The sequence below is a fragment of the Euphorbia lathyris genome, chromosome 5, assembly GCF_963576675.1.
Source record: "Euphorbia lathyris chromosome 5, ddEupLath1.1, whole genome shotgun sequence".
Classification (NCBI taxonomy): Eukaryota; Viridiplantae; Streptophyta; class Magnoliopsida; order Malpighiales; family Euphorbiaceae; genus Euphorbia; species Euphorbia lathyris.
Genome location: NC_088914.1, coordinates 34920104 through 34946773, shown reverse-complemented (window position 1 = coordinate 34946773; position 26670 = coordinate 34920104). Strand labels below are relative to the sequence as shown.

General features: G+C 39.0%; 2 protein-coding genes across 5 annotated transcripts; one reads left to right on the top strand and one right to left on the bottom strand.

The window, feature by feature from the left end:
• Positions 1-8509: 8509 nt before the first annotated feature.
• Positions 8510-17918, bottom strand: LOC136231385 (uncharacterized). 4 transcript variants are annotated; one of them, XR_010689777.1, is made up of 6 exons: positions 17626-17917; positions 17431-17530; positions 15793-16182; positions 15540-15626; positions 13584-14144; positions 12351-13509 (listed from the first exon to the last, which is right to left on the bottom strand). XR_010689777.1 is itself a non-coding variant. In XM_066020739.1 (5 exons), exons 1-5 carry the CDS (start codon positions 17751-17753, stop codon positions 8525-8527), a joined length of 741 nt encoding a protein of 246 aa, XP_065876811.1. In that variant the 5' UTR covers positions 17754-17915; the 3' UTR covers positions 8510-8524. The 4 variants fall into 4 exon arrangements, 3 of the variants coding, with proteins under 3 accessions (XP_065876811.1, XP_065876809.1, XP_065876810.1); XM_066020739.1 differs by lacking the exons at positions 12351-13509; positions 13584-14144 and adding an exon at positions 8510-8560 and having other exon boundaries at positions 17626-17915; XM_066020737.1 differs by lacking the exons at positions 12351-13509; positions 13584-14144 and adding an exon at positions 9234-9389 and having other exon boundaries at positions 17626-17918.
• A 1750-nt stretch (positions 17919-19668) lies between these two features.
• LOC136228737 (protein transport protein SFT2-like) lies at positions 19669-22314 on the top strand. Its single transcript, XM_066017200.1, has 4 exons — positions 19669-20041; positions 20824-21091; positions 21299-21403; positions 21953-22314. Exons 1-4 carry the CDS (start codon positions 19839-19841, stop codon positions 22061-22063), a joined length of 687 nt encoding a protein of 228 aa, XP_065873272.1. The 5' UTR covers positions 19669-19838; the 3' UTR covers positions 22064-22314.
• Positions 22315-26670: the final 4356 nt, after the last annotated feature.

The window sequence follows — 26670 nt, the reverse complement described above, 5'->3', positions numbered from 1 at the left end:
GGTGATTGCTCCGTGGAGAGTTGCAAACCATGTCTAACAGGTATCAATCCTCTTTTGGAGTCTTCCATTCTAAATCTCTTTAGAATTTTCTCCAAATAGAGTTTTTGAGATAGCCCTAATATTCTTTTAGCTCTATTTCTATAAAGCTTAATTCCAAGAATATAGGCGGCTTCTCCCAAATCTTTCATAGAGAAGGTAGAGGATAACCAAACCTTAACATTAGTTAACATACCAATATCATTCCCAATTAACAGAATATCATCAACATACAAGACAAGGAAAGTGATAGCTCTCCCACTAACCTTCTTGTAAACACATGGCTCATCAAGATTTTTGACAAACTCATAACTCTGTATGGCTTCATCAAATCTCTTATTCCAACTCCTTGAAGCTTGCTTAAGTCCATAAATGGATCTCTTAAGCTTACACACTTGAGAACTTTCTTTGGATATAAAACCCTTCGGTTGTTCCATATAGATTTCTTCATCAAGAAATCCATTGAGAAATGCAGTTTTAACATCCATTTGCCAAATCTCAAAATCAAAGTGTGTTGCAATAGATAAGATTATTCGAATACTTTTAAACATAGCTACAGGAGAGAATGTTTCTTCAAAATCAATTCCCTCCCGTTGGCGATAACCTTTTGCCACAAGCCTTGCTTTATAAGTATCCACAATTCCTTCAGAATTCAGTTTGCGTTTGAATACCCACTTACAACCTATAGGAACTATTCCTTCAGGTGGGGTAACAAGTTCCCAAACTTCATTCTTATACATGGAATCAATCTCACTTTGCATTGCTTCTAACCACTTAGAAGAGTCAGTATCACATACTGCTTCTTCATAAGTAACTGGATCATCAGGATGGTCAGTACTACCAAAAACAAATAACTCTTGTTCATGGTCAGTAATGAAACCATACCTATCAGGAGGATGTGAAACCCTTTCAGACCTCCTAAGAGTTGGAGTGATGATATCTGTTGTTTTGGTAGGCTCATCTGGCTGATCAATTTGCATTGGTTCAGCATGTTGGATTTCTTTATTAGATGATTCCTCATCCAATAAAATCTTTCTACCTTTACCACCTTCTTGCAGAAACTCTTTCTCAAGAAAAATGGCATCCCTACTGATAATAACAATTTGTTCATCGGGGAGATAGAAATAATAACCCATAGATCCTTTCGATTTAGGGTATCCAACAAATCGACCTTTAGTAGACCGTCCCTCTAATTTTTCTGTTTTCTGCTTTTTTATATTATAACCTTCGGTTAATTTTAGAGGAGCTAACTTAAGACACCTCTCAATTCCAACAGTCAACACTTGACTATTGTATTCGAAAAAAATCATTAACTTTAAATTGAGCAAGAATAATACTTTATAATTTCTTCAATTGAATATCAAACAGTGTCAGAATGTTTTGTCAATCTCATTGACATATTCAATTGCGTCAATCAATTAGTTAAAACACTTTTAATTAATCAATTTAACTAAAGCTTGATACAAACAACTTGTATGTGTGTGACTTTCTAGGTTCATCTTTAACTGGCATTAGAGGCATAATACTAACTCTTAGTAAATATGTCAGGAATCCAATTCCTTGTACTATAAGTGTATCCCATATAAGCTTAACTTATATTTACTTATAATCCTCTAAAGGTCATGATCTCCAGCTAACACACTACGCCATGACGTCCCAATTAAAGAATGAAGTTACTTGAAGTAAACTTATAATTAAACTAATTATGAACCATCGATCATAATTTCCATGCACTAAAGTCCTTTCATTAAAAATCCCGATCTTGACTAGAGTCACAAAGTGTCAAACTCTAACTGTCAAGATACTAAGAAATATTGATTAAGTCTTTGATAAAATAAGACTCTCATCAAAGAACCATTCTTTGATACTTATCTCATAAGGCGCGTCTTATTGTCCTGGCCAGGAACTCATTCCATCAAAAAACCAATCAATAACTATCTTAGGATTTATCTCTATTTACTTAGAGTAATGAATTCTCTATTAGCAAACTCTTGTTACACTACACAACTAACTATAGCGATTCACTGCCGGATTACTAGAATTAAGATCCCAGTACAAAGCAGGAACAAACTATAATTACCTGCGCAAGAACAACTAAGTTTCCTCAAGTCAAAGGACTATATGCACTATTATGACCTAGATAATAATTATGTTGACTAGGAGTAAACCTTTGTGCAATTATTATCTAACGTCACAGTTCGAACCATTCGCCTCTTTGAATGTCCACATATTTATTCTGATATCAACATATCAAATAGAATGAGATTTTCTGTTTCTGATTAATATCTCATACTAACCGAGAAAATAAACAGAGGTGATAGTCTAAGGATAGATGAGTGTCCAATTCATTATCCACCGACTATGAACATTTAAGATTATTATTTTACCAAAGAAATATATCTCATTATTATTAACTCTTAATAATATTATTTCTTTGTAAATAATCTTTGGACTACTGTATATATATTCATTAAGTAATTAAACAATACAAATAATTACACATGAATACATATATATTATTAACTGCCATTTGGATACAAAATTCACCCTGTATAATATACAAATGTATAATATACAAAATGAATGGCCTAGGGCATACAACACTTACATCCGCGTTATTAAAATGACGTCTATTCCAAGGACGTCACAAAAGAAGAGAAAAACAAAAACAAAAATAGACATGAAATTAAAAATTAAACCCTTTAAAGTTTTGGTCCTACGCGAGGCGTGCCCTAGGGGGCGCCCCGCGTAGGAGGTGCGTTTTGAGTTCTTTTTGGGCAGAGACTCAAATACGCGGGGCGCAGGAAGTGGGGCGCCTCGCGTGTTTGAGTATGTGGGCTCTTTATGCCAGAAAAAAGGCGATCACGCGGGGCGCAACAGGGAGTACGCCCTGCGTGAATGGTGCATTTTAGGCCGATTTTGGCCAGAGGCTCGGATGCGCGGGGCGTGACGGTGTGCACGCCCCGCGTGAGATATTTGGATTCGTATGGGATTTGTTTTTCGTTGGTTTTATTTGAAGAAAATAAGAATGGTGCCTAAAAAGAACAAACGGATTTGATACATATATACAAAGGGTTTAAGGAACGCAAACCGAAGCTACGTTTAGAGTCGGAGTAGCTCGAATTTCTCGTGATGTGTGCATGCTCACAGTGTTTTAAGGAATGTGGTTTCTCCGTGTTGTGGAAGAGTGCCTCCGCAATAGATTTTCAGGCGGTGGCCGTTCACCCTGTGGGTTTCGTTGTCGGAACCTTGGATGTTGACCGCACTGGATGAGTGGGCATTGACAACGGTGTACGGTCCCGACCACCGACTCTTTAATTTTCCGGGGAATAGGCGGAGGCGAGAATTATATAGGAGGACTTGATCCCCTTTGTTGAATTCCCTGATTTGCACGTGCTTGTCGTGCCATTTCTTCGTACGTTCTTTGTAAATCTTGGCGTTTTCGTACGAACCGAGACGAAGTTCATCAAGGGTATTGAGTTGGAGGAGACGTTGGTCCCCTGCGACCTGCATATCAAAATTTAAAAATTTTAGAGCCCGATAGGCCTTATGTTCCAATTCCACTGGTAAATGACATGATTTCCCAAAAACTAAACGATAGGGAGACATCCCGATAGGCGTTTTAAACGCCATGCGGTAGGCCCAAAGAGCGTCATCGAGCTTTAGGCTCCAGTCTTTCCTAGAGGCACTAACCGTTTTTTCCAAGATTCGTTTTAGTTCACGGTTAGAAACCTCGACCTGTCCACTAGTTTGCGGATGGTAGGGGGTGGAAACTCGGTGTGCAACCCCGTATTTATGTAATAGTTGATCGAATTGGCGGTTGCAAAAGTGGGAGCCCCCGTCACTAATGATGGCTCGGGGGGTTCCAAACCGAGTAAAGATGTTCTTCTTTATAAATTTCCCTACTACCTTAGAGTCGTTTGAGGGTAAGGCTACGACCTCCACCCATTTGGAGACATAGTCAACCGCCACAAGAATGTAGGCGTTGTTATGCGACTTAGGGAAAGGTCCCATAAAGTCTATCCCCCAAACGTCAAAAAGTTCGCAAACTAGGATCCCTTGTTGGAGCATTTCATGTTTACGGGAGATGTTCCCGCTCCGCTGACAAGCGTCACATGATTTGACGAAGTCTTGGGAATCCTTGGACAAGGTAGGCCAATAAAAGCCGCATTGTAGAACCTTTGCCATAGTCCGACTGGGACCGAAGTGGCCCCCCGGCTCTTGGGTGTGACACATATGCAACACATGATTTACCTCATCTTCCGGTATGCACCTACGAATGACATTATCAGCACAAGATTTAAACAAGTAGGGCACTTCCCAAAAATAGTTCTTAGCGTCATGAAAGAACTTCCTACGTTGCTCGTAAGTAAGATGCGGGGAAAGAATATTACCGGCTTTGTAGTTTGCCATATCGGCATACCAAGGTAAAGGTGTTACCGCATAGAGAGTTTCGTCGGGAAAGGTCTCCTTGATCTCCACAACTGCCGAAGATGTGGCTGACTCGCTTTGTAATCGGGAAAGATGGTCAGCTACGACATTCTCCACTCCTTTCTTATCCCTAATTTCGATGTCAAATTCTTGTAGGAGTAGAATCCACCGTATCAATCGTGGTTTGTCATCCTGCTTAGTCATTAAGTACTTGAGAGCTGCGTGGTCAGTGTATACGCTAATTTTGGATAACATAAGATACGATCTAAATTTATCGAAAGCAAAAACTACAGCAAGCATCTCTTTTTCCGTAATGGAATAGTTTTGTTGGGCTTCATTGAGCGTTTTGTTCACATAAAAAATGGGGCGGAAAATTTTATCCACCCGTTGGCCCAAACAAGCACCTACAGCCAAATCACTCGCATCACACATAAGTTCAAAGGGAAGACTCCAATCGGGTTTCACCATGAAGGGTGCATTAACTAGTTTTTCCTTTAGCGTGTTAAATGCAAGCAAACATTCGGAGGAAAAACTAAATTCCGCATCCTTTGCGAGGAGTTGGGTCAAAGGGGTTGCTATTTTAGAGAAATCTTTAATAAATCTCCTATAGAACCCCGCATGGCCTAAGAAACTCCGTATTCCTTTAACATTGATTGGAGGAGGTAATTTTTCAATCACCTCAATCTTGGCCGGATCGACCGCGATTCCTTCCCCGGACACATTGTGTCCCAAAACGATACAATCTTGAACCATAAATTGACACTTTTCCCAACTAAGAGCTAGGTTAGTGTCCTCGCAACGTTGAAGGACTTTATCAAGATTGCTCAAACAAATTTCGAAGGACGACCCAAAAACAGAAAAATCGTCCATGAAGACTTCCATGAAATCCTCAATCATTTCGGAGAATATAGCCGTCATGCACCGTTGAAAGGTGGCGGGGGCGTTACAAAGCCCAAACGGCATCCGCCTATATGCAAATGTCCCATACGGACAATTAAATGTCGTCTTCTCTTGATCTGACGGATCAACGGGAATTTGCATGTAGCCGGACAGGCCATCTAGGGTACAAAAGAATTTATGTCCCGTCATTCTTTCCAACATTTGGTCAATGAACGACAAGGGAAAATGATCTTTTCGGGTGGCTTCATTAAGTTTCCTATAATCAATGCATACTCGCCACCCCGTCACTTTTCATGTGGGGATTAATTCCCCTTGATCATTTTTCGTCACCGTAGTGCCTCCCTTTTTGGGAACACATTGGACCGGACTAACCCATGGACTATCGGAGATAGGAAAGATTATACCTGCGTCGAGGAGTTTGATTACCTCGGCCTTTACTACCTCTTTCATATTGGGGTTAAGTCGTCGTTGCGGCTGCACGGAGGGTTTGACTTTATCCTCCATAAAGATGCGGTGTGTGCAAATGGTGGGGCTAATCCCTTTAATGTCGTGAATGGTCCATCCAAATGCGCCCTTGTGTTTTTGTAACACCGCAACTAATGCTTCCTCCATTTCTGCTGTCAAAAGTGAAGATATAACAACCGGTAAGAAATTAGGAGGTTGTAAAAATACATATTTTAAATTAGGAGGCAAGGGTTTAAGTTCCAAATTCGGAGGCTCCTCGAGAGAGGACTTCGGCTTTAATTTGCTGTCCCGGTCCAAACCCTCGAACCGGCTCCTTGCCAACAGACATTGTTCTATTTCGGAGGAGTATTCAAATGGCTTGTTCAATGGCTCCTCATCCAAATGTTCATTACCATCTATTTCCGAAGAGGTTCCCGCAGAAGACCTATCACAAAAATCCTCAACAAAAAGATCAATAGAGTCTACGGAATTTAAAAAGTTACAATCCTCCATGGTATTAGACGGGAATTTGATAGAGTTGTATACGTTAAACTCTACCTCTTCGTCTTGCAACCGTAGGATAAGCTTACCTTCGTGGACGTCAATGAGAGTCCTACCGGTTGCAAGAAATGGTCGTCCTAGGAGGATCGGTACCGACTCGTCTTCCTCCATATCGAGTACTACAAAATCGGCGGGGAAAATGAACTTATCCACTTTCACTAAGACATCCTCCACAACCCCTTTTGGCCGGACAATGGATCTGTCGGCCAACTGGAGCGTGATATTGGTAGGCTTTGGCTCTCCCAAGCCGAGCTTTCTAAACACAGATAAAGGCATTAGATTGATACTAGCACCCAAATCGCATAAAGCTCTCCTAAACTCAACATTACCAATCGTGCAAGGGATAGAAAAACTTCCTAAATCCTTGAGTTTAGGTGGGAGTTTGTTTGTTATGATCGCGGAGCATTCCTCCGTGAGCGCTACCGTTTCATTATGATCCAACTTCCTCTTTTTGGCGAGGATTTCTTTAAGAAACTTTGCATATGTAGGCATTTGTTCCAATGCCTCCGCAAGCGGGATATTAATGTGAAGTTTCTTAAAAATCTCCAAAAATTTACCATATTGGTGATCCAATTTTTCCTTTTTAAGTCGTTGCGGAAAAGGGAGCTTCGGTACGTAAGCTCCAATTGGATCACATACATTTTTATTTTTATCCGAGGAAGTCGTGGGTTTTGGATCCGAACCGGGGTTGCTTACCACTTCCGGTTCGTCACTTACCTTTGGAGCGATTGGAGTCGCCTTTGGAATCGCTGGTTCCAAACCCTTACCATTACGGAGAGTTATTGCTTGTGCGGTCTCCCGGTTCTTTGGTCTCGGGTTTTGTTCGGTGTTACTCGGGAGAAACTCATGTTGTCTCTCTTGTCGTTGGCGACTCAATTGGGCCACTTGACGTCCCAAATCCCTGCAAAATGCTTCATTGTTTGCAAGACGGGAAGATATTTCTTTGAGAAGATCAATTACCATAGGGTCTTGCGCATTGCTAGGAGGTTGAAAATTTTGTCCTCCTTGGGCATGAGGGAATTGGCCCGAACCTTGCTCCACGAACTCATCATGGAGTTCGGATGGGGGCTTCAACACCTTCTGATTGTTATCATTAGACAAATTCGGGTGTTGGTGTTGAGGCCTCCATCCGTTGTTATTATTGTTACGGTGGTGATAAGCATTTGAGTTAGGATAGGAGTTATGATAAGAATTATACCTTTGCTGCCCCCCTACATAACTTACGCTTTCGGTATCGCCGGCAAAAGGGCTTCCGGCTTGACAATCCTTACCGTGGTGGTCACCACCGCAATGTGAGCACACTAAGACTTGTGCTGTATTCTTGAGGCTCATTTGCGCCATTAAAGCGTCCAGCTTTTTATTCATTTCGACCATGAAGATTGTGGGAGCCTCGTCTTCCACGGCAAAAGTTTGATATCGCGAGGATCCGGCAAGCCGATCTTCTTGCCATTGGACACTTTTCCTAGCTAATTCGTGGATGAGCTCATAAGCCTCGCTTGCTGATTTCCGAAACAAATCCCCACCTGCAGCAGAGTCAACGATTGCACGATTAGCGGGTGTTAATCCATGGTAGAAAGTACTTACCAAATCATGCTTAGGAATATCATGGTGGGGATAGCTTCGGAGCAACTTTCGGAACCTAGCCCAAGCTGAATGGAGGGCCTCGTATCCAAGTTGCCGAAAGGAAGTGATATCGTTTCTCAACTTAACCGTTTTAGAAGGCGGGAAGTAGTAAGAAAGGAACTCCTTCTCAAGCTCCTCCCATGATGTGATCGATCCCGCCTCTAACGAATGCAACCACTCCAACGCTTGTCCTGTCAAAGAGAAAGGAAATAATTTTAGTTGGATGGCCTCAATCGGAACACCGTTTTGCCGCGAAGTTTCGGCACACATAAGAAATTTATCAAGGTGTTCGTTAGGATTTTCATGGGGTTCCCCTCCGAATTGACCAAGTTGTTGGATTAGTTGGATCATGCTAGTCTTTATTTCATATGTGTCGGTCGGAATGGCGGGGGCAATGATTCCGTTACGGTTTTGAGGGCGATGTGGAGCAAGAATCTCCAACATCGAGCGCATGTCATTGCCTCCACCATTGCGGTTGTTATTCACGGGTTGCTCCGGCGGCCTTTGGTTGCCCTCGGGCTGGTTAGCTTCATTGTTGAGGGTTGCCATTTTCTCTCTCCGAATCCTACAAAGAATACGTTCAATTTCGAGATCAATAGGAATGAGAGAATCACTTCGAGATCGGGTGTGCATAAAAAGAATGAAATAAAATACAATATCAACAAGAACGAATGATGTTAGTAAAAATATATATAAACAATTTATACAAAAAGAATGCTTAAACTAACAATAAAACGTTTTTGTCTAATATTGCAAAATATTATAAATCCCCGGCAACGGTGCCAAAAACTTGATGCGTGCCGTCTAGTGTAGTGTTTTCTACGATAAAATATGTATGATAAGTGCGCTACGACTATGGATGTGATCTTTCTAAGTGCTCTACCTTTACTAGACGTCACTACTTAGGGGCAAGTGTACCCCGTCGTATCAAGTAATAATCCGGTTAAGACCGGGTATCGAATCCACGGGATTTATAACTGCAAGTATTAAACGACTTGGTTTTATACGTTATTTAAGCGGTGAATACTTTGAGGTTGATATGGGGACCAACTACAAACTACTCCTAACTACGGGTGAGGCGAATTTATATAACAAAACTCTATGAAATGATGTGGATGCGATAAGATACAAATATGACAAATAACGACTTCTAATGTTTATATGGTTGATGGTTTGTTCGTGCAATGACGACTACGTGTAGTGTGATCGACCCGTGAAGTGCTTAGACTACGTGGTTCCTAGTCAAGGCGTGTCTAATGCTCGGGATCAGAAATTAGGGCCCGTAAGTTCCGTGGCTTGTCAATTCCTACGGTTTTCGGTTTGTCACTTCCGGTAAGGCAACACCTATGTGAATCCCTAAAGATAGCCCGAATGGCATCGGAAATCGCGTTCTCCTACACAATAATCAATTATGAATATCAAAACAAGTAACAAGAATCAACACATATATAGAAAAGAAGATTATGAATCATAATTTATAAATATGGAGAATGTAAATATGAATTACAACCAAGCCTAGTACATATGATGAGTGCAAGCTAATTAGCAAGTGTAAAGGGAAGAATCCACCCTCGGAACTAGCTAACCGGACTCAAAGCCGTCTCTTAGGACTTGGATGGTGGAGCTTTCGAGCTTGGTGCACGGAGATGGAGCGGAACTGTGATGGAATGCCGGAATCAACGAACAAGCTCTCAAGGTGGAAGAGTTTGGCTATATAAAGCCTAAAAAACAAAATCTAAAACTACAAATGATAAGAATTTAATCTCAAGAGAGTATGTTACAAGCTATCTATGGTGTAAGGTCTCTAAAGTGAGTGCTAGTCACTCTTATTTATACACATCAAGCTAGGGGTAAGATTGTAATTCCACAAGGTGCAAGCATGGAGGAACATGATTTTGTGCAGAAATCCCATAATATGCCTCGCGTAGGGTGTGGAACGCCCGCGTGTTTGCCCATTCCGTCAGAAATCTCCTGCATGTGGACCAATTCCAGATCTTGTTGTCTCAAACACGCCCCGCGTAGACTGGATGTGCCTCGCGTGTTTGAGTTTCTGAGATTTTATTGCTTGAATTGGGTCTTTTACGCCGTGCGTAGCTGAAGCACGCCCTGCGTAAAAGAGTCTCTGAGCTTTTTTCATTGAAGAACTTCCTTACACGCCCTGTGTGTAAGGTGGTACGTCCCGCGTACGGATAGTTGACTCAGGGAGACCGTGCAGTCTGACTTTCAGGATTAGGTTAATCATTTCTGACATATGTTCCACGCCCCGCGTATGGTGGCACACGCCGCGCGTATTGATGACTAGATCCCACATGGTGCCTGCGGATAAGTCAATTATTTCTGATCCAGTGTTTCACGCCTCGCGTGAGGAGTGATGCGCCCCGCGTGTTTGGGTAGATTTTTACTTCTTGCTCGTACCTGAAATACAATTCTCAGGAGCCGAGTTAGCTTGACGTTTTATTTACTAATATCAATCAAAAACAAGGAAAATTAACCGAAAGTGCGGAATTTATTTTTATTTCATTATTTTATTAAAACACTCTATTTTTGTAATTAAACTTATTTATTTCTTCTAAAATTAACCCGTAAATCACGCTAAAAGATAGGGGTAAAATACCCCTATCAAGGTTCGGGCAGCTTGCCTTGATGTGCCCAGTTTGGTGGCACTCGAAACAGGTGACAGGCTTTGAGCTGTCCTTCTTATACTTGTTGTCACTGGGCTCAGCTTTGTATTTGTCATTTCTTCTGAATGACATTTTGCTGTTCCTATCATTCTTCCTGAACAACTTCTTCATTTTCCTGGTGAACATTGCCATTTCCTCATCTTCTGATGAGTCAGCTTCGGTGGAATCAGCTTTCATGACAAGTGATTTCTGTTTCTTGTCCTCTGACTTCTCCTTCTCTTCAAAGTTTTTCATTGATATCTCATGAGTCAGCAATGATCCGATCAGCTCATCGTACTTATACGTAGTCAGGTCCTGAGCTTCCTCCACAACAGTCTTTTTGGCCTGCCAGCTTTTGGGGAGACTTCTTAAGATCTTCTTCACCTGTTCTTCCTCAGTGAAGTTATTTCCAAGTCTTTTTAGCTCATTTATAATGTTGGTAAATCTAGCATTCATTCCCGAGATGTCCTCATTATCATTCATCTCGAACAGCTCGTATAGTCTCATATGCTGATTTACTTTTGATTCCTTGACTTTGCTTGTGCCTTCGTAGGTCACCTCAAGCTTCTTCCAAATTTCCTGTGCTGACTCACAACCTGAAATCTTATTGTATTCTGCAACATCTAAAGCACAGTGAAGCATATTGATAGCCGAAGCATTGTTTTGAAGTTTTCTAAGGTCATCTTCTGACCACTCAGTTTCACTCTTAACAACTTTCTCATTGTTAACAGTTTTATATGGCACGTATGGGCCTTGAACTATTACAAGCCATGCACTCATGTTTGTGGCTTGAATAAAGTTCTTCATCCTATTCTTCCAGAATGTATAGTTAGATCCAAAGAATAGGGGAGGCCGACTAATAGATAATCCCTCAGGGAGTATCTGTGTTGTTTGGTTCCCGGGAAGGAAACGAGTGCTGTTCTCAGCCATTTGTTGGGATCCGCTCAAGATAGTTATATCTTTGAGTAGTGAGCTTAGACTCTGATACCACTTGTTGGTCCAGTGTGATTAGTTCCAATGGGGGGGGGGGGGGGGTTAGGAACTAATATAACTTTTTCACTAATTAATCTTGCTGACTTAATAATTTTGGTGAGTTTGTTAACTTAGCTTTGGTCAGCTTGGCCGTTCTTTTATGTAAGACAACTTTAGTCAGATACTGACTAAGACTGTTTCACTTGAGAGTTGAGAATTGACACTTTTGTGGTCAGCTTCCAACTCAACACTCCAATTTACTCAATGTCAGCTTCAATCAGTTTATATGCTGAGTAAATACAACAAGCAACACATACACATATATATATATATATATTTGAGAGAGTTAGAAATTACTCAGTATCACTTATCCTGGTTCGGCCTCTCTGCCTACGTCCAGTCCCCAGAATCCTCCGGGCTTTTAGAATCTAATACTGAGCTCTTTAAGGGTAGAGCACAAACCGATTACATCAGTTGAATATGCAAGAGTACCTTCCTCTATTCGTCTACTCAACTCCTACTAAGCGCTACAACCCAGCACTTAGATTTCTCTACCACTAAGTACTTAATACCAAGTACTCAGCATACACACTCTCAATATTACAATTGATCACAAACTTGTTCCTTTTAAGATAAAGAGCACTTTAGATAATTATAGACAATCAATCTAGCATTTACACAAAGAATAGAAGATTGGTGTAAGCTTTCTCTTTTGTTTTGAGTGCTTTGAATTTGTATCTTTCTCACTTGTAATTTTCTGTGAATCGGCAATCTTCCAAATGATATCTTTGTCCCTTTTATAGTTGAAATGTGAAGAACAAATCATTTGAAAATTGATTTGTCCGTTGAGTCCAAAACGGCTCTTTTGGGGGGACAAACTTCTAGTCAGCTTCAGATGTGCAGGCCAATCCTATCTTCTGAATTCTTCAGACGTCAGACTTGTCCTCTTCCTACAGACTTTGTCTTCTTGTGGCAGTTGGTCTTATAGCATCGAACAGTTGACCCATGCATCTTGGAATTTGGCTTTTGCGTAATCCAAGACTTCTATTATTGGTGCAGACAGTTATCGAATTTGTCTTTTAGCTTAACGGATCATTCATGCTGTTCTGAAGATCACTCAGCTTTACTTCGATAATCATTGTCTTTGATTTTCACCAAGTTACATACTGAGTTCTTTTTCCACTCAGCTTCCGTGGTCAGCTTCGTTCTGTAGGATCTATTTCTTCAAGCAGACTTCTATTGTGTTGAGCTTCGTTTCACTCAGCTTCTTTGATCAGCTTCATCCTGAAGCTGTTGTTCTGAAGATGGCTTATCTTTTCTTATGCTGAGTTGCTCTTGTGTTGTGTTCTCATGCTGACTTTGTCCTGTCTTAATCTTTATTTCTTTTTGCATTTATATTTATACTCAATATTGAACAAACGGATTAGTACAATTAAATCAAAGCACTTAAATTTAATTGTCTCTTAATCATGGATTACACTTAAATGATTTTGTCAAATCAAAATCTTGTGTAACGGTGTTTCAACAGGGAGAACTTTCATAGGAGGATCACAGTTTGTCCATTCCGATTGGTGTCCGATTGGTTATATAGACTCATCATAGGATAATTTGACTGCGTTGTTGGTGTAGTAACAATCTACCTATTGGTATGCATCACTCATCCGATGCTTAACTTTGCATACATGTTTATAAGGAAACTGAGAAAGTTTCAATTTCCTACATGTGTATGTTCTTGCATTTAAGTCGACAACTCCCCCTTTCGTTTGATCTCCAATATGAAATGTGTGGGTATTTATTCCATAAAATGTGCAAGTGACAGCTTTATCAACATGACTTATTATCTTTTTTTCAGCCTAATGTTGCAAATGTGATTATCATGATCCTGAAAGTCAAAGTTGTTATGTTAATATATGTATATCATTCAAGTAGCATAAATTACAATAAATGATTGTGTACCTGCCAATTGTTGTCTCTCGTAAAACCATGAAGAGTAGCTCTTATGTACTCTACCAACATTGTGATAGGTAAACGTCATCCTACCACCATAATTGCATTCCATTATTCTGCTATATTTGTGGTCATCGTGTTATACCAATGAGTATGAAAGTATGCACGTGACCATTTCTCGATACCGATTTGCTCTAAATATTATGATGTAGGGCTATGTAATTGTTGAAGTCGAGAAATGTCTCGTTAAAATCGAAAACTCTATAAGCTTCAGCAGCTTGCTAGTACACCTCATTTATTGCAATAATCCACCCTGCGACAAATACTCATGGGCAAAAGCGTGGTCTGCATAACATAGGTAGGAATAACCGAGGTAACAAATTTAATAAGAGTGAGACGGCCTGTAGGAGAGAGACAGTTTGCCTTCCAACCAGCCAATCTAGCATTCACCCGATCAACAACCTAACTATAGGTCTCCTTAGAGACACGATTAGAAGCACTGACATTCCAAGATATCTTCTCCCCAGGTCTTGAGTTTCCATAAACCCCAAAGTAGAACAAATATCGCATCTGACACAATTAGGAACATTCTTAGAGAAAAACACTCTTGACTTGGCTAAACTCACTCTTTGCCTGGAGCTATCACCAGAAACTGTTAAAGACATACTAAATAACCCTAGCTTGATGAATACTACCCTCGGCCATAATGACGATATCATCGGCAAACATGATGTGGGATAAAACAAGACCATTATTCGATGCTTATTACAATTTTATATTATTATTCAACAAGAGCCAATAAACGATCAGGCGCGTGTCATTTGAATTTTAAATTATTATAATATACATGTTTCGTCCTCTCTACCCAAACCCACATGAAATTACCATTTAACATCACTTCGAAATTTGAAGTTTAAACTTCACCATTTGCTCTATTTCTCTTTCTCATCAAAAATTTAAGCAATCAATCTTTCTCATTAAAAGTTTAAGCAATCAATCACTCTATCCGTCTCTCAGTTTTTGCCATTGTTGTATTTGTTCCTTCCTACATTTCTCCTTAAATTTTTTTTAATTTGCATTCACTTAAGTTTCTTTTTTAGCATTAATATGTGTACTATTTTGAAAGTAATCGATGGAATTTGCATTTTCTTGTAATGCCTTGACCAATTTTATTCATCTACATTGGTGTTTTGTTTCTGACCTATGGCTCTTTTATCTTTCTTGTAATGCCTTGATCAATTTTATTCCTCTACTGATCTATGGCTCTCTTATCTTTGTTTCTTTTCAAAACCATCCTCTGCAAGCCGTTGGATTCTACTTTTTGAGTTCTGATTCAGAATTTTTTTTTTTTTTTTTGATAGTCTGATTCAGAAATTTTAATGTCGATATGTTAGTGGAAATAGAAATGAAGAATTTCTAGTCATTGTATGAAGGAGATAAGCAGAAAGGATAATTCAGCTGGATATCGATTTTAATTGGACCTTGAAACTAAAATTCTTTTGTTAACAACATGGATTTTTGACTTTCAATTGAAATCAGAAATTTGTGTTACAGCTCGAGTTTCTGATTCAGTTTGATTTTGTGGTTACAGCCAGGGTGCGACATACAGCTTGAGTTTCAAATTCAGTTGGATTATATTCGTTGATAATTATATACTAATTGCTAGGCGTCACAATTCTACTGCAGATTGGTGGAAAACGAGGCTTTCAACTTATTCTAAAATTGGTGGAAAACCAACCCCAATGCCTACTAGCTTAATTTTCTACCATATTTTGCAATTGAAAGTATCCCAAAATCATGATACAATGATCGTCATTATATGCATTCTGCTGTCAAGATGAAGTTTCACAACAAAGTGCAGAAAATATGGATCCACAAAATTTTCCAATTAGATGCACAGATCCACTTGTAACGTTCAAAAATCTTAAATCAACCATACAATGCTCGCCATGGATCCTTACTAACCTTTGATGCACTTGCTGGAGTCCATGTGATTTCCCTCAACGACAAAGAAATAGTGGTTTCGAGAAGCTCTCCCATCTCATATAGTATCTGCAGAATTAACAATGACGATAAGTATCTATAAAACATTTAAAACTTAAATGTTGCACCATTTTCGTGGCTCAATTATAAACTGAAACTTTTAATTTCAAGGCTTCCATGCATTAACGGTAGTACAGATTCTAGGCTCATCACTAAGTTATTGAAGAGTGAATACCTCAAGCTCTTCTCCAGCAGCTTTATCTGAAAGTCGATGACCTTTTTTGCCAATAAGAATCGAGGTTGGCAAGTTCAAGACACGAACTAAGTGCAGAAAGCAGGCTAAAGGTTCGTAATGAATTTGCAGGGAAGCTGGTGGCTTTTGTGTTCTGGTAGAAATTGCCCTACTTGTCTCGGTTTCTGGACCTATTTGAACACCGTAAAGTGAGACTTTGGCATTGTTTTGCATCAAGGCTTTGCTCTCCCATTTAAGTTTCGATGACATTCCAGCAAATGGAACTATGAGTGTTGGTATGGCTGGTGAAGCATCCCTTATTTGGGTCAAAACTTTGGTTATAGCACAAACCAAGGTAGGGGACTCATATTTCTCCAAAATCAATACTGACACCTGTAGGAATAATCTAAAACATGAGAAACCACTATCATATAGTATTTTTATAAAGGTGTTAAAAGATGGAAGTTTATGTCATATACAATAGCAGCTTTTGAGATCACAAAAGTGTTATTCGAAGCAGTATAGGTAAGCCAAACTGAAGTGGAATACACAAATATAAAATTGAATTAGTATAACAATGACCAATCGAAAGTTTGGCCCCAAAGGCAGTACACTGGAGAGAAATATTCCATGTATCTGATCAATATTCGTCAAGGAACGGCCACGGAGGTCACACTAGGGGTTAATTATCACAGGTGTAATACCTTTGACAGACTTGGAAGTCCAAATGCCTGCACAAAATTATAAGTGCAACATCATGGTCTTCAACTACTCTACATGTTATTTCACACAAAATGATCCCTGCTGAAAAAGCATAGGATCCCACTTCACATATTATGAGAAAGAAAGATACTTCATCCAGCAAAACAGACTGCAAGGATAATATTCAATGTTTTGGTGTATCCTGCTCGAAATCCAATTGTTTTTCCAAAGGATAATGTGTTAACTCATAGTGTAAGGATCCGGTCCAGAGTGGGTGACATTGAGGTGGAAAACCTAAGCGATGACTGGCCCTACGAGATCACAATGGGTGCAGGATGAACTAAATGCACATCAGAAATGGAGAGAGTGTGAATGGGGGTATACTAGTAAGTTGTATTTCCAATACATGTACAGGCGTTTAAAAGTTGTGAGGCCCAAGGAATGGAATTTGGGCTAGAGTGATGATATTGGACCAGGCTGTTACACATAGACATAGGCATCACATATGTTACTGGTTGTTGGTTTTGGGACCGAACAAACAACCCATTTATCCCATACAAGCTAAATGCAAATTGTGTAATACATGACTTGGCTTGGAAAAAAATGAGGCACTTGGCTGGACACAACGTAAAATGCATTGACGATTAGGTCTAACAAACACACACCTTATGCTATATAGCCCAAATGAGTTCTTCCAATCATCAGTATAATCTCCATTACAAGGGCCTAAGAATCAATCAAACGTGTAACTCTAAACAACCATAAAATCTAGCAACAAACATTCTAAAGCTGCCAAACATGGATCACCATCATCCTGTAGATGATAGACCTAAATAAACTAGGTATATCCATACGCACATCTATTAGTACCCATAAAATCCTGAAACGCCCAATTTCTCACAGAAAATTGTTGTAATGAGCTAGAGAAAAACATAATACCTGATAATTGCCATCAGTGTCGATGAAATGAATGAAGTTGCCTTTCGCTTTAACATCTTTGATTCCAAATTGGTCCAATGGTAGCTCGAATGACTCTTCTCTGTTTAGCAGAAAAAAAGACAGAAACATAAAGATGAAGAAAATAATTAAAAAAAGAAGAAGAGAGTGAGTGAGGGAAAGAAGGAATCGACGTACAAACGGCGGAAAGAAGAGTTGGGTGGAGGGTGGAGAGCATTAGCTACGGCGAAAGAGAATCCATCGGAATCTTTGAATAGGAATATAACGGTTGGAGCCACCTTAATTATTGCCGTCGAGCTTTCCATGGAATTGATGCAAAAAATGTTAGTATGAGTTTGCGAACCAAGAGCTGTGAGTGTGGGACTTAGGTCTATTTGGACCGAGCTGAGGGCAGTATTCTAACGAAATGGGAGGAAGAATGAGGAGTTAATTGCATATTAGAAATGAATAGGTAGGAGTCAATGCCAAAATAATAAAATTTCCAAACATCAAAGCATCCAACTCTCTAATTCTTTTTTTTTTTAAAGAAAAATGTAAAATCAATAGTTAATACATTACGTAAAAAAGAGGGTGGGACATGACTCCATTCCCCTCAATTGACCAGACTCAAAAGCAACAGCTCGTTCAAAATACACAGACAATTTAATTTGTTGAATTTTTCACAAAACTAACATCACTCTATCCTAAATCCACAAGGATGGACTTACAATCTCCAATAATTCGACTAAAAAGGTTGAACAGCCCAATAAAATGATGAAACGTCTGAATAAATAGTTGAGAATCTGATTTAATAGGACATTTTTGTACCTTTATTATTTGCCAACTTAAAGATTCGTGATAAGATAGCGCCTCACCAAGTAACGGAACTGTCGGACAAGGGAATAGTCCATTGCGAGCTGCTTAAAATGTCCATTTGAATCTCTGAGGACAAACCCAAACCCTGCAGACTAACAAGCATGAAAAACCACAACATCAGAATTAGACCAACTAGCAACCGTGGATGCTGTACTGGGGATTGTCATGGGACGAGGGAGTTGAGCTTGGCTCCATTTGCTCAAAAAGGTCCTTGTATTGCATAATAAGACCGAGGGATAAAATACTTCATTTGGAAATTCTTCATCTCCCTCCAAAGATAAAATACTTCATATGTAAATTCTGTTTGAGTTGTTTACCTTTCCGCGCTCTACTCCGTTCATGTTATATAGTAGTTCCAAATGCATGTTCAATGTATGAAACTGCTATAGAATACAATTGGCGTTGCGCATGTTCCTTCGCGAAATGATGTTGGAGAGCCGATGGGTTGCAGCCGCCAGAGGGAGAGTATGATGATGCCGTAGATTGGCTCTTGGCTCCTGGAATTTTATCAGATTGCTAGAAAGAATGAGGTAACAACAGTAGCCCTTGTTCTTTATTCAATTTGGAAGCAACAAAATAATAACTTGTGGAATCAAGTGAGAATTGTTATCATTGAATGTCTCAACACCGATTAGTTGATTTTACACAGAATGATGCGAATGTCAGAGTGACAGTACCAGGTGAGTTAGTCCATCAAGGACGGCTATGACGAAAAAGTGGGAGAAATCAGGGGCTGGCTGGCTGAAGTGCAATACTGATGGTGCAGTATTCACAGATGAGGAAATTTGTGGATGGGGTGCGATCTTGAGGGACGAGGAGAGCCAATTCCAGACTGGAAAATTTGGACAGATAAATGACATTCATCCCGAGCAGGTTGTGGAGGCAGTAACACTTTGAACCAATCTGCTATGAGTATATGATCAAGAATTGACAGGTGTGGCCTCAAGACTGCAAGAAGAATTACACAGTGTCTTTTGTTTCCCGTCTAGTGAATAGAGTGTATGAAATAGTAAGACATACTTCCAATACCAGAGACTTTTTGGTGTTTAAAAAAATATAAAGATTTTTAAAGATTTTTTTATGAATTTTTTGCGTGATAAATGATATTATAAATATATATTTAAAACATATAAAGTATTTCTTCGGTAATAATTAGAATATTAGGAATGTTGAACATAAAATTTTAAACAAATCTAATCTATTAATTTTAAGTGATTTTTAAGTTATAAAAGATAATCTAAAATTTTAAAAATATTAATTTCAGACTATTTGCGCCAACAAACATTAGAGTCAAATTGCTTAACAAGAAAAAAATTAGAGTCAAATTTGTAATTTATCGAATAAAATGTGATATCCTGACATTAATTTCTACTTTTGTTACATACAAATCTCAAACCACGAAACTTACTCCGGCAAGAATAAAAATGGTTATAACGGTAGAAGCTGGCGCCAAACTATTGTTAGATCTCAAATTTTCACCCAAACAGTGCTGCTGATCAAATTCTTCTCTCACACAAGAACACAGACGTAGAGAGATGCAGAAAACTGCGCAATCATGGTTCGCGGGAGGCCCAAGCACCAGCACCTTTAACGATCAACAGCAACCCAATTCCTCCTCTTTGCTTTCTGATTGGAACGCTTACGCCGCTTCTCAGGACTCCGATTCCGCCGCATACGGCTTTGATTTGGAATCTGCAGTTCGTACTACTAGTGACAAAGTCACTGGCACTTTCAATGTGTAAGCTCTAATTCCATTTTCTAATTTCAGAAGTGTTTAGATAGATAGGTATGCACATATTGCGGTTATCAGTTAATTCTAGATCTGTAATTAGCCAGCAGTTCTCTATGGTTAAATTGGTAGTTATAGCAGAGTAAGAACGAAATCACGGTGTCAGCTGATTTTTTTTTTATTGTTTCTAGCTACTAGTTTTCATAAGATGCCACAGTAGTTGCGTTTACCTTGTATGCATTTCTTTCCGTTCTAAAATTTGATTGATTATGGTGAAGTTACTTGATTTTGACCTAGAATTTAAAGGTTCAAAGTAAAGATCTCCCTGCAATGCATAGTGTCACCCCTTGTAATATGATGGAATTTTTCCATTGATGCATGCTCGCAACTTTCACTATCAACCCCCAATTTTCATTATTAAATTTATCTGCCAAATAATCTGCATCTTTTTGTATAATTGTAATTGTGTTAGTATCAATATGTCTCGGATATGGACCTTACAATACATGATATACCATTTCCTTAAGTTTCATATACTAACAATAATGAGTATATGATGGTTGGCGACGATAACTTGGTAGGTTTGTTTCCAAGGTGAAAACGGTGAAGTCTGAAGAGTAAAAACTTCTTACACTCAATGTGAAACTGGTGACATAGCCCTCATTATTACTATAAATGGGATTACAATTTTTGTTCTTTTGTTTGGTCTATGGCTTTCCTGTTATGTTACTCATGTTTACTGGCCGTTGTAATGATATATGGGTGCCTCATTTGAACCAACTGGTGTTCAGAGTTTCAAAAGGAGTGAGGGATTTGCCTGGTAGCTTTCAGTCTGCCACTACCAATGTCCCTTCTGGAAAGTCTCTGATGTACTTTGGCGTCCTTGTTGCTGCTGGAGTGTTCTTTATATTTATTGCGTTCACCATGTTCCTTCCTGTCATGGTGCTGGTGCCTCAGAAATTTGCTATCTGCTTTACTATTGGCTGCATCTTCATAATTGGCTCATTTTTTGCACTTAAAGACCCCAAGAATCAGCTTGAACACATGTCTTCTAAAGAGGTACATCTTCCATTTTGTTTCACTATTAGTATATTAATTAGTAACCTAAGAGAAAAGAACTAAGATCGCCGTGCTTGCTTGAAATGCTAAAGTTCCTTTCTGCTATTGTCAGATATACAATAGCAAAAACGTTAAACTATTACTTGTGCTGGTTTGGATGGAAGAATCTTCCTTGTAACTGATATGTATTTGTTTTTTTATCAACAGAGGCTTCCTTTCACATTGGGATTTATGGGTACGATGATGGGAACTGTTTACGTTTCTATGTTCCTTCATAGCTACATCCTTTCTGTGCTCTTCTCTATATTACAGGTACAGGAACTTTTGAAGTCTCGTTTTGAACTCTTTATCCTGTCATTTCTAATATGCTACTATTGGAAAATGGGAAAGTAAACTTTACTAGTTGAGGGTAGCATTTTAGTTTGGTAGTGTGAAGCTTGATGATGACGTGTTCTGATTGCAACTTAATATCATGTCTTGACTCTTTCATGCTCAGTTGCTTTTCTTTTAAGCTGCTCGTTGTTTAAATGGTTGGGTGTTATTAGCCAATATATGAAGAGTTTATAGTGCTTCTGTTTACATATTTTCTGTAAGACTAAATGATTTTTTCTTAAAAAAATTTCTTTTATTGCCCTCTATATCCCAAAGGGTCAGATTCGTAATTTTCTAATATGAAGATATTAAAACTCTTTAACATTGTCTAGGCGCAAATATCTAAAGATAATCATTCATATTATGTGTCAACTCAATAATGATAAATTTCAGTAATATTACCATGATTTTATATGGTTGAATCCAATTAATTTCTTCTTCAAATATAAATAGATATTCAGAAACTGATTCACCTTCAATCTTTACCAGGTTCTTGCACTCTCATATTATGTCATTTCTTACTTTCCTGGAGGGTCTACTGGATTAAAGTTTCTTTCTTCAACTTTTACCTCCTCAGTACTGAAATGTTTTGGAAGGTGATGTGATGATTTAGTTTTTGTTAAGTAGAATTTGTTGGTAATCCAAATTTTTGTTCTTATATTGTTTTGTAAGATGTGACATGTTTCTTGGATGACATTTACATAGTACAAGGAGGTAGATTATCTATGTGAAACACTATACCATGAAAGCACAAAAGAAAATTGAAAGGTGTGACACTGTTTGTAATTGTATATGTCCTTCCCTTTTCGGTTGGATGGGCAATAAGTATCAATTTTTTCACTTTCGAATCACCGGTTTTTTACCGAGTTGAACTTTAAAAGCCATTACTCTTTCACCTTTTTGTTCTTTTTCTTAGTATTCATTTGGGTTAACTAGACCACTTGAAGAAATCAGAATGAGGTCCTGAAACTAGGAGAAAAACAGTGTGAGAAATGGAACCTCTTTCCCATTTTTCATGGACGGGATTGTATTTAAGTGGTTTTATGATGCTCATTGACAGCTTGGCTATGCTGCTTGAATTCTTATTAGGTTCCTTTAGATGTAAAGACTGCATATAATAAAGAAGAAAGCTTTAAAAAAAAAGATACCTGAACCGATATTTTATGTATCCGAGAAACATAACTTGGTGCGTTTTCGTAAACGATAACAATAGTCTAATACCTGCCTGTGATCAGGGCCGGCCCTGGGCATAGGCCTGGGGTGTGCCGGCCTAGGGCCCACGGCTGGAGGGGGCCCAAAAAAAAATTTAGCCTTTATATGTATATATAAAATTTAATTTTTTTAATATAAATAGTGATAAAATTATATAGGAGGGTCCATTTCTTTCTGAAACCTCGTTGATAAAAAAATTTGAAAGACCTATTTCGTTATGTATAATTTTTTATTATTAAAGGGGTCCTTATTTGTACTTATTTTGCCTAGGACCCCTAAATTGTCAGGACCGGCCCTGCCTACGATATATCTGAGAAATCGGCTAATTGAACTGTTAAAGATACCATTTTCAAGAAAAGAAATTCATAAGAAATAACAAAACAACTGAACTTATGCATTTGATGCTATAACATCTGTTAGAACACCTACACTACACATAAAACAACAATAAAGCTTTAGTCTCGAAATAATTCGGTGTCGGCTAACATGAATCATCATACAAAACCGTGAAATCAAGTCGTGTCAGTGACATAAATTCTCTCCCTCCACTCCGTCATATCCACTACCATATTTTCCTCAATCCCTAATAAACTCATATAACTCTCGATCACCCTCTTCTAAGTTTGCTTAGGTCTTCCCATATCCCTCGCTATTACATCTATTTGTCACTCTTCATTCTTTCTAACCGGCGCATCAAACACTCTTCGTCTTACATGGCTAAACCACTTTAGTTGGTTTTCCCTCATTTTATTCTCAATGGATGTAACCCCTACTTTTGTCCTAATTATTTCATTACTCACCCGATCCTTTTTCGTATGACCACACATCGATCTCAACATACGCAGCTCCGTCACTGACATCTTATGAATGTGACAGTGTTTCACTGCCCAACACTCCGTACCATATAACAATGCAGGTCTAATTTTCGTGCGGTAGAATTTTCCCTTCAATCTATTAGCCATGTCGCGGTCACAAAGGAAACTCGTAGCACTCTTCCACTTTGGCCAACCAGATTTAATCCTATGAGCAACATCTTCATCTACTTCTCCATCCGTTAGAATAATAGACCCTAAATACCGGAAGCAATCCGAGCCCTGGACAACTCTCCCATCGAGGGTGATTGTCCCTGCCTCCCTACTCATATCATCGCTAAACTTACATTCCAAATATTCCGTCTTACTTCAGCTCAACTTAAAGCCTTTAAATTCCAAAACTTGTCTCTATAGTTTCAACTTCCTCTCCATGCATTCTTTCGTCTCATCAACCAACACAATATCATCTGCAAACAACATGCACCATGGTATACCATCTTGAAGTGAACTTGTTAATTCATCCATAACGATGGCAAAAAGAAATGGGCTAAGTGCGGAATCTTGATGCACTCCAATCGTAATAGGGAACTTTTCAGTCTTTCCAACACTGGTACGTACACTCGTGAACGCTCCCTCATACATGTCCTTTATGATGTCAATATATTTCCGCGAAATGTCTTTCCTTATTAAGGCCCACGAAAGTACTTCCATTGGTACCTTATCACATGCCTTCTCCAAGTCAATGAAAACCGTATGCAAGTCTTTCTTCTTATTTCGATAGTGCTCCATTAATTGTCTTATTAGATGGATGGCCTCCATGGTTGATCTTCCCGGCATAAAGCCAAACTGGTTTTTCGAGAACTTCATCGTCCTCCTTAGCCTTTGTTCGATCACTCGCTCCCAAAGTTTCATAGTGCGACTCATTAATTTGATTCCTCGATAGTTGGCACAATCTTGGACATCACATTTGTTCTTATACAAAGGGATTAAGATACTTTTCCTCCATTCTAATGACAACTTATTATTTCTCCAAATCTTGTTGAAGAACGTCGTCAATCATTCGATTCCTCTCTCTCCTAAACATCTCCAAATCTCAATAGGGATGCCATCAGGTCCTACTGCTTTCTTCAGTCTGATCTTATGTAATGCCATTTTGACTTCACCCTTTTGAATTCTCTACATGCAGTCACGATTTATCATATCGTGAGGGATACTTATATCTCCAACATCATGTCCACGATCTCCATTAAATAAGTCATCAAAATAGGACCTCCATCGTTCATTGATATCCTTATCTCCAACTAGGACTTTTTGGTCCACATCCTTCACACATTTACTTTTTCGAGATCTCGCGTCTTCCTATCTCTCATCCGAGCAATTTCTATATATGTCTCTTTCCCCTTCATTTGTATCCAATCTTGTATACAAATCCTGATTCACCTTTGCTCTAGCATCTCGTATGACCTTCTTTGCTTCCCTTTTAGCCTCTTTGTACTTTTCATAGTTCTCATCACTCTTGCATTTTCCCAATATTTTATAGGATTCTCGCTTACTTTTTACTGCTTGTTGTACTTCTTCTGTTCACCAAGATGTGTCCTCACCCGGTGACTATGTTCCATCTTAGTCCATATCGAATCTATATCTAAATCCATATTACAAGTCCAAATATCTTTTGTGGCCATCTCATCCACAAATTTTTGTTGGTTCTCCCCTTGCAGTTTCCACCACTTAATCTTAGTCTCCACTTGTGGTATTCATTTTCTTATACATCTCCTACTTCGAAAATCAAACACCACTACTCTATGTTGGGTTGTCGTACTCTCACTAGGGCTCACCTTACAATCAATGTAACTCTTTCTCCAAACACTCCTTACTAGGAAGAAGTCAATTTGGCTCGCATTACCGCCACTCCGATAAGTCACTAAGTGGGAGGTTCTTTTCGTAAACCAAGTGTTCATGATACTCAAGTCATAGGCTGATGCGAATTCCAGAGTATCATTTCCTACTTCATTTCTATCTCCAAAGCCAAAACTTCCATGAACACTCTTAAACCCATCTCGCCTAGAACCCACATGTCCATTAAGATCACCACCCAGTACCATCTTCTCATCCCTAGGAACCTGTTGCACCACCTTCCTCCAAGTCCTCCCAAAAAGCTTGTCTTATACAGGCATCTAATCCTATTTGTGGTGCATATGCACTTATGACATTCACAACCTCATCCCCGATCACAAACTTATCACTTATAATTCTATCACTCTTTCGAGACATTGCTACTACATCATCAATATACTCCCGATCAATAAGAATACCTACTCCATTTCTACCCTTATCCTTTACTGAGTACCAAAGCTTATAACCCCAATGAGCTATCTTTCTAGCCTTGGCTCCAACCCACTTAATTTCTTGTAGGCACATTATATTTATTCTCCTCATCTTCATAACATCTACAATTTCAACTAATCTTTTTGTCAAAGAGCCTATGTTCCATGTCCCAAAGCATAACCTACTACCCCTACCCCTACCATTATTGTTACCATGGACTAGCTTATTTACCCGCACGCGTCCATCATGCGGGAACCCTTGCATATTTGACACCACCCCGGGGTGCCGCTTCGGGGCGATGACCTAGCAACCCTTGCACATTTTTCACTACACCCGGGTCTATGAACTGCAACACGTCGCTGAGTAGGGAACGCCCCCACGATATTCATATTTTGGTTCATGTCCATAAGATGTGGCTAAGTTTTACGATGGCCGCCACAAACCTATTGCAACCCTCCTCCTTTGTCCGGGCTTGGGACCGACTGTAAATGCCACCAAGTGACCTTCACAGGCGGAGTTAGAACAACTACACTACACATGTTATGAATAATTATCATTAGTGTTAATAATTACTTAATGGATATCTACCATATTAAATGCATGTCCATCAAATTAAATGGATGTCTACCAACAACTAAACATGTATTAAATATACACATGTTATGGTTAAAGATAAGTATAATTAGAGCCACTGACTTTGTAAGTCTACTACTATAAATAAGCTTATCTCTCCATTTGTAATATACACCAATATTAAAACTTTTATGCACTTATTATTTTCTCTCAATCTAAGTTCTTCATTATAATATATTAATCTCTATATATATATATTTACACATATTTATTAATCTACATATA

Excerpts from the sequence above, each read along its gene's own strand:
- LOC136231385 (XM_066020737.1), bottom strand. The coding sequence starts at position 17,753 with ATGGAAAGCTCGACGGCAATAATTAAGGTGGCTCCAACCGTTATATTC. Across the intron at positions 17,531-17,625 it reads AACTCTTCTTTCCGCCGTTT|AGAAGAGTCATTCGAGCTAC; the intron begins GTACGTCGATTC and ends TCTGCTAAACAG. Across the intron at positions 9,390-15,539 it reads CTCCAGCAAGTGCATCAAAG|GAGAACGCGATTTCCGATGC; the intron begins GTTAGTAAGGAT and ends ATTATTGTGTAG.
- LOC136228737 (XM_066017200.1), top strand. The coding sequence starts at position 19,839 with ATGCAGAAAACTGCGCAATCATGGTTCGCGGGAGGCCCAAGCACCAGC. Across the intron at positions 20,042-20,823 it reads GTCACTGGCACTTTCAATGT|AGTTTCAAAAGGAGTGAGGG; the intron begins GTAAGCTCTAAT and ends ACTGGTGTTCAG. Across the intron at positions 21,404-21,952 it reads TGCTCTTCTCTATATTACAG|GTTCTTGCACTCTCATATTA; the intron begins GTACAGGAACTT and ends AATCTTTACCAG.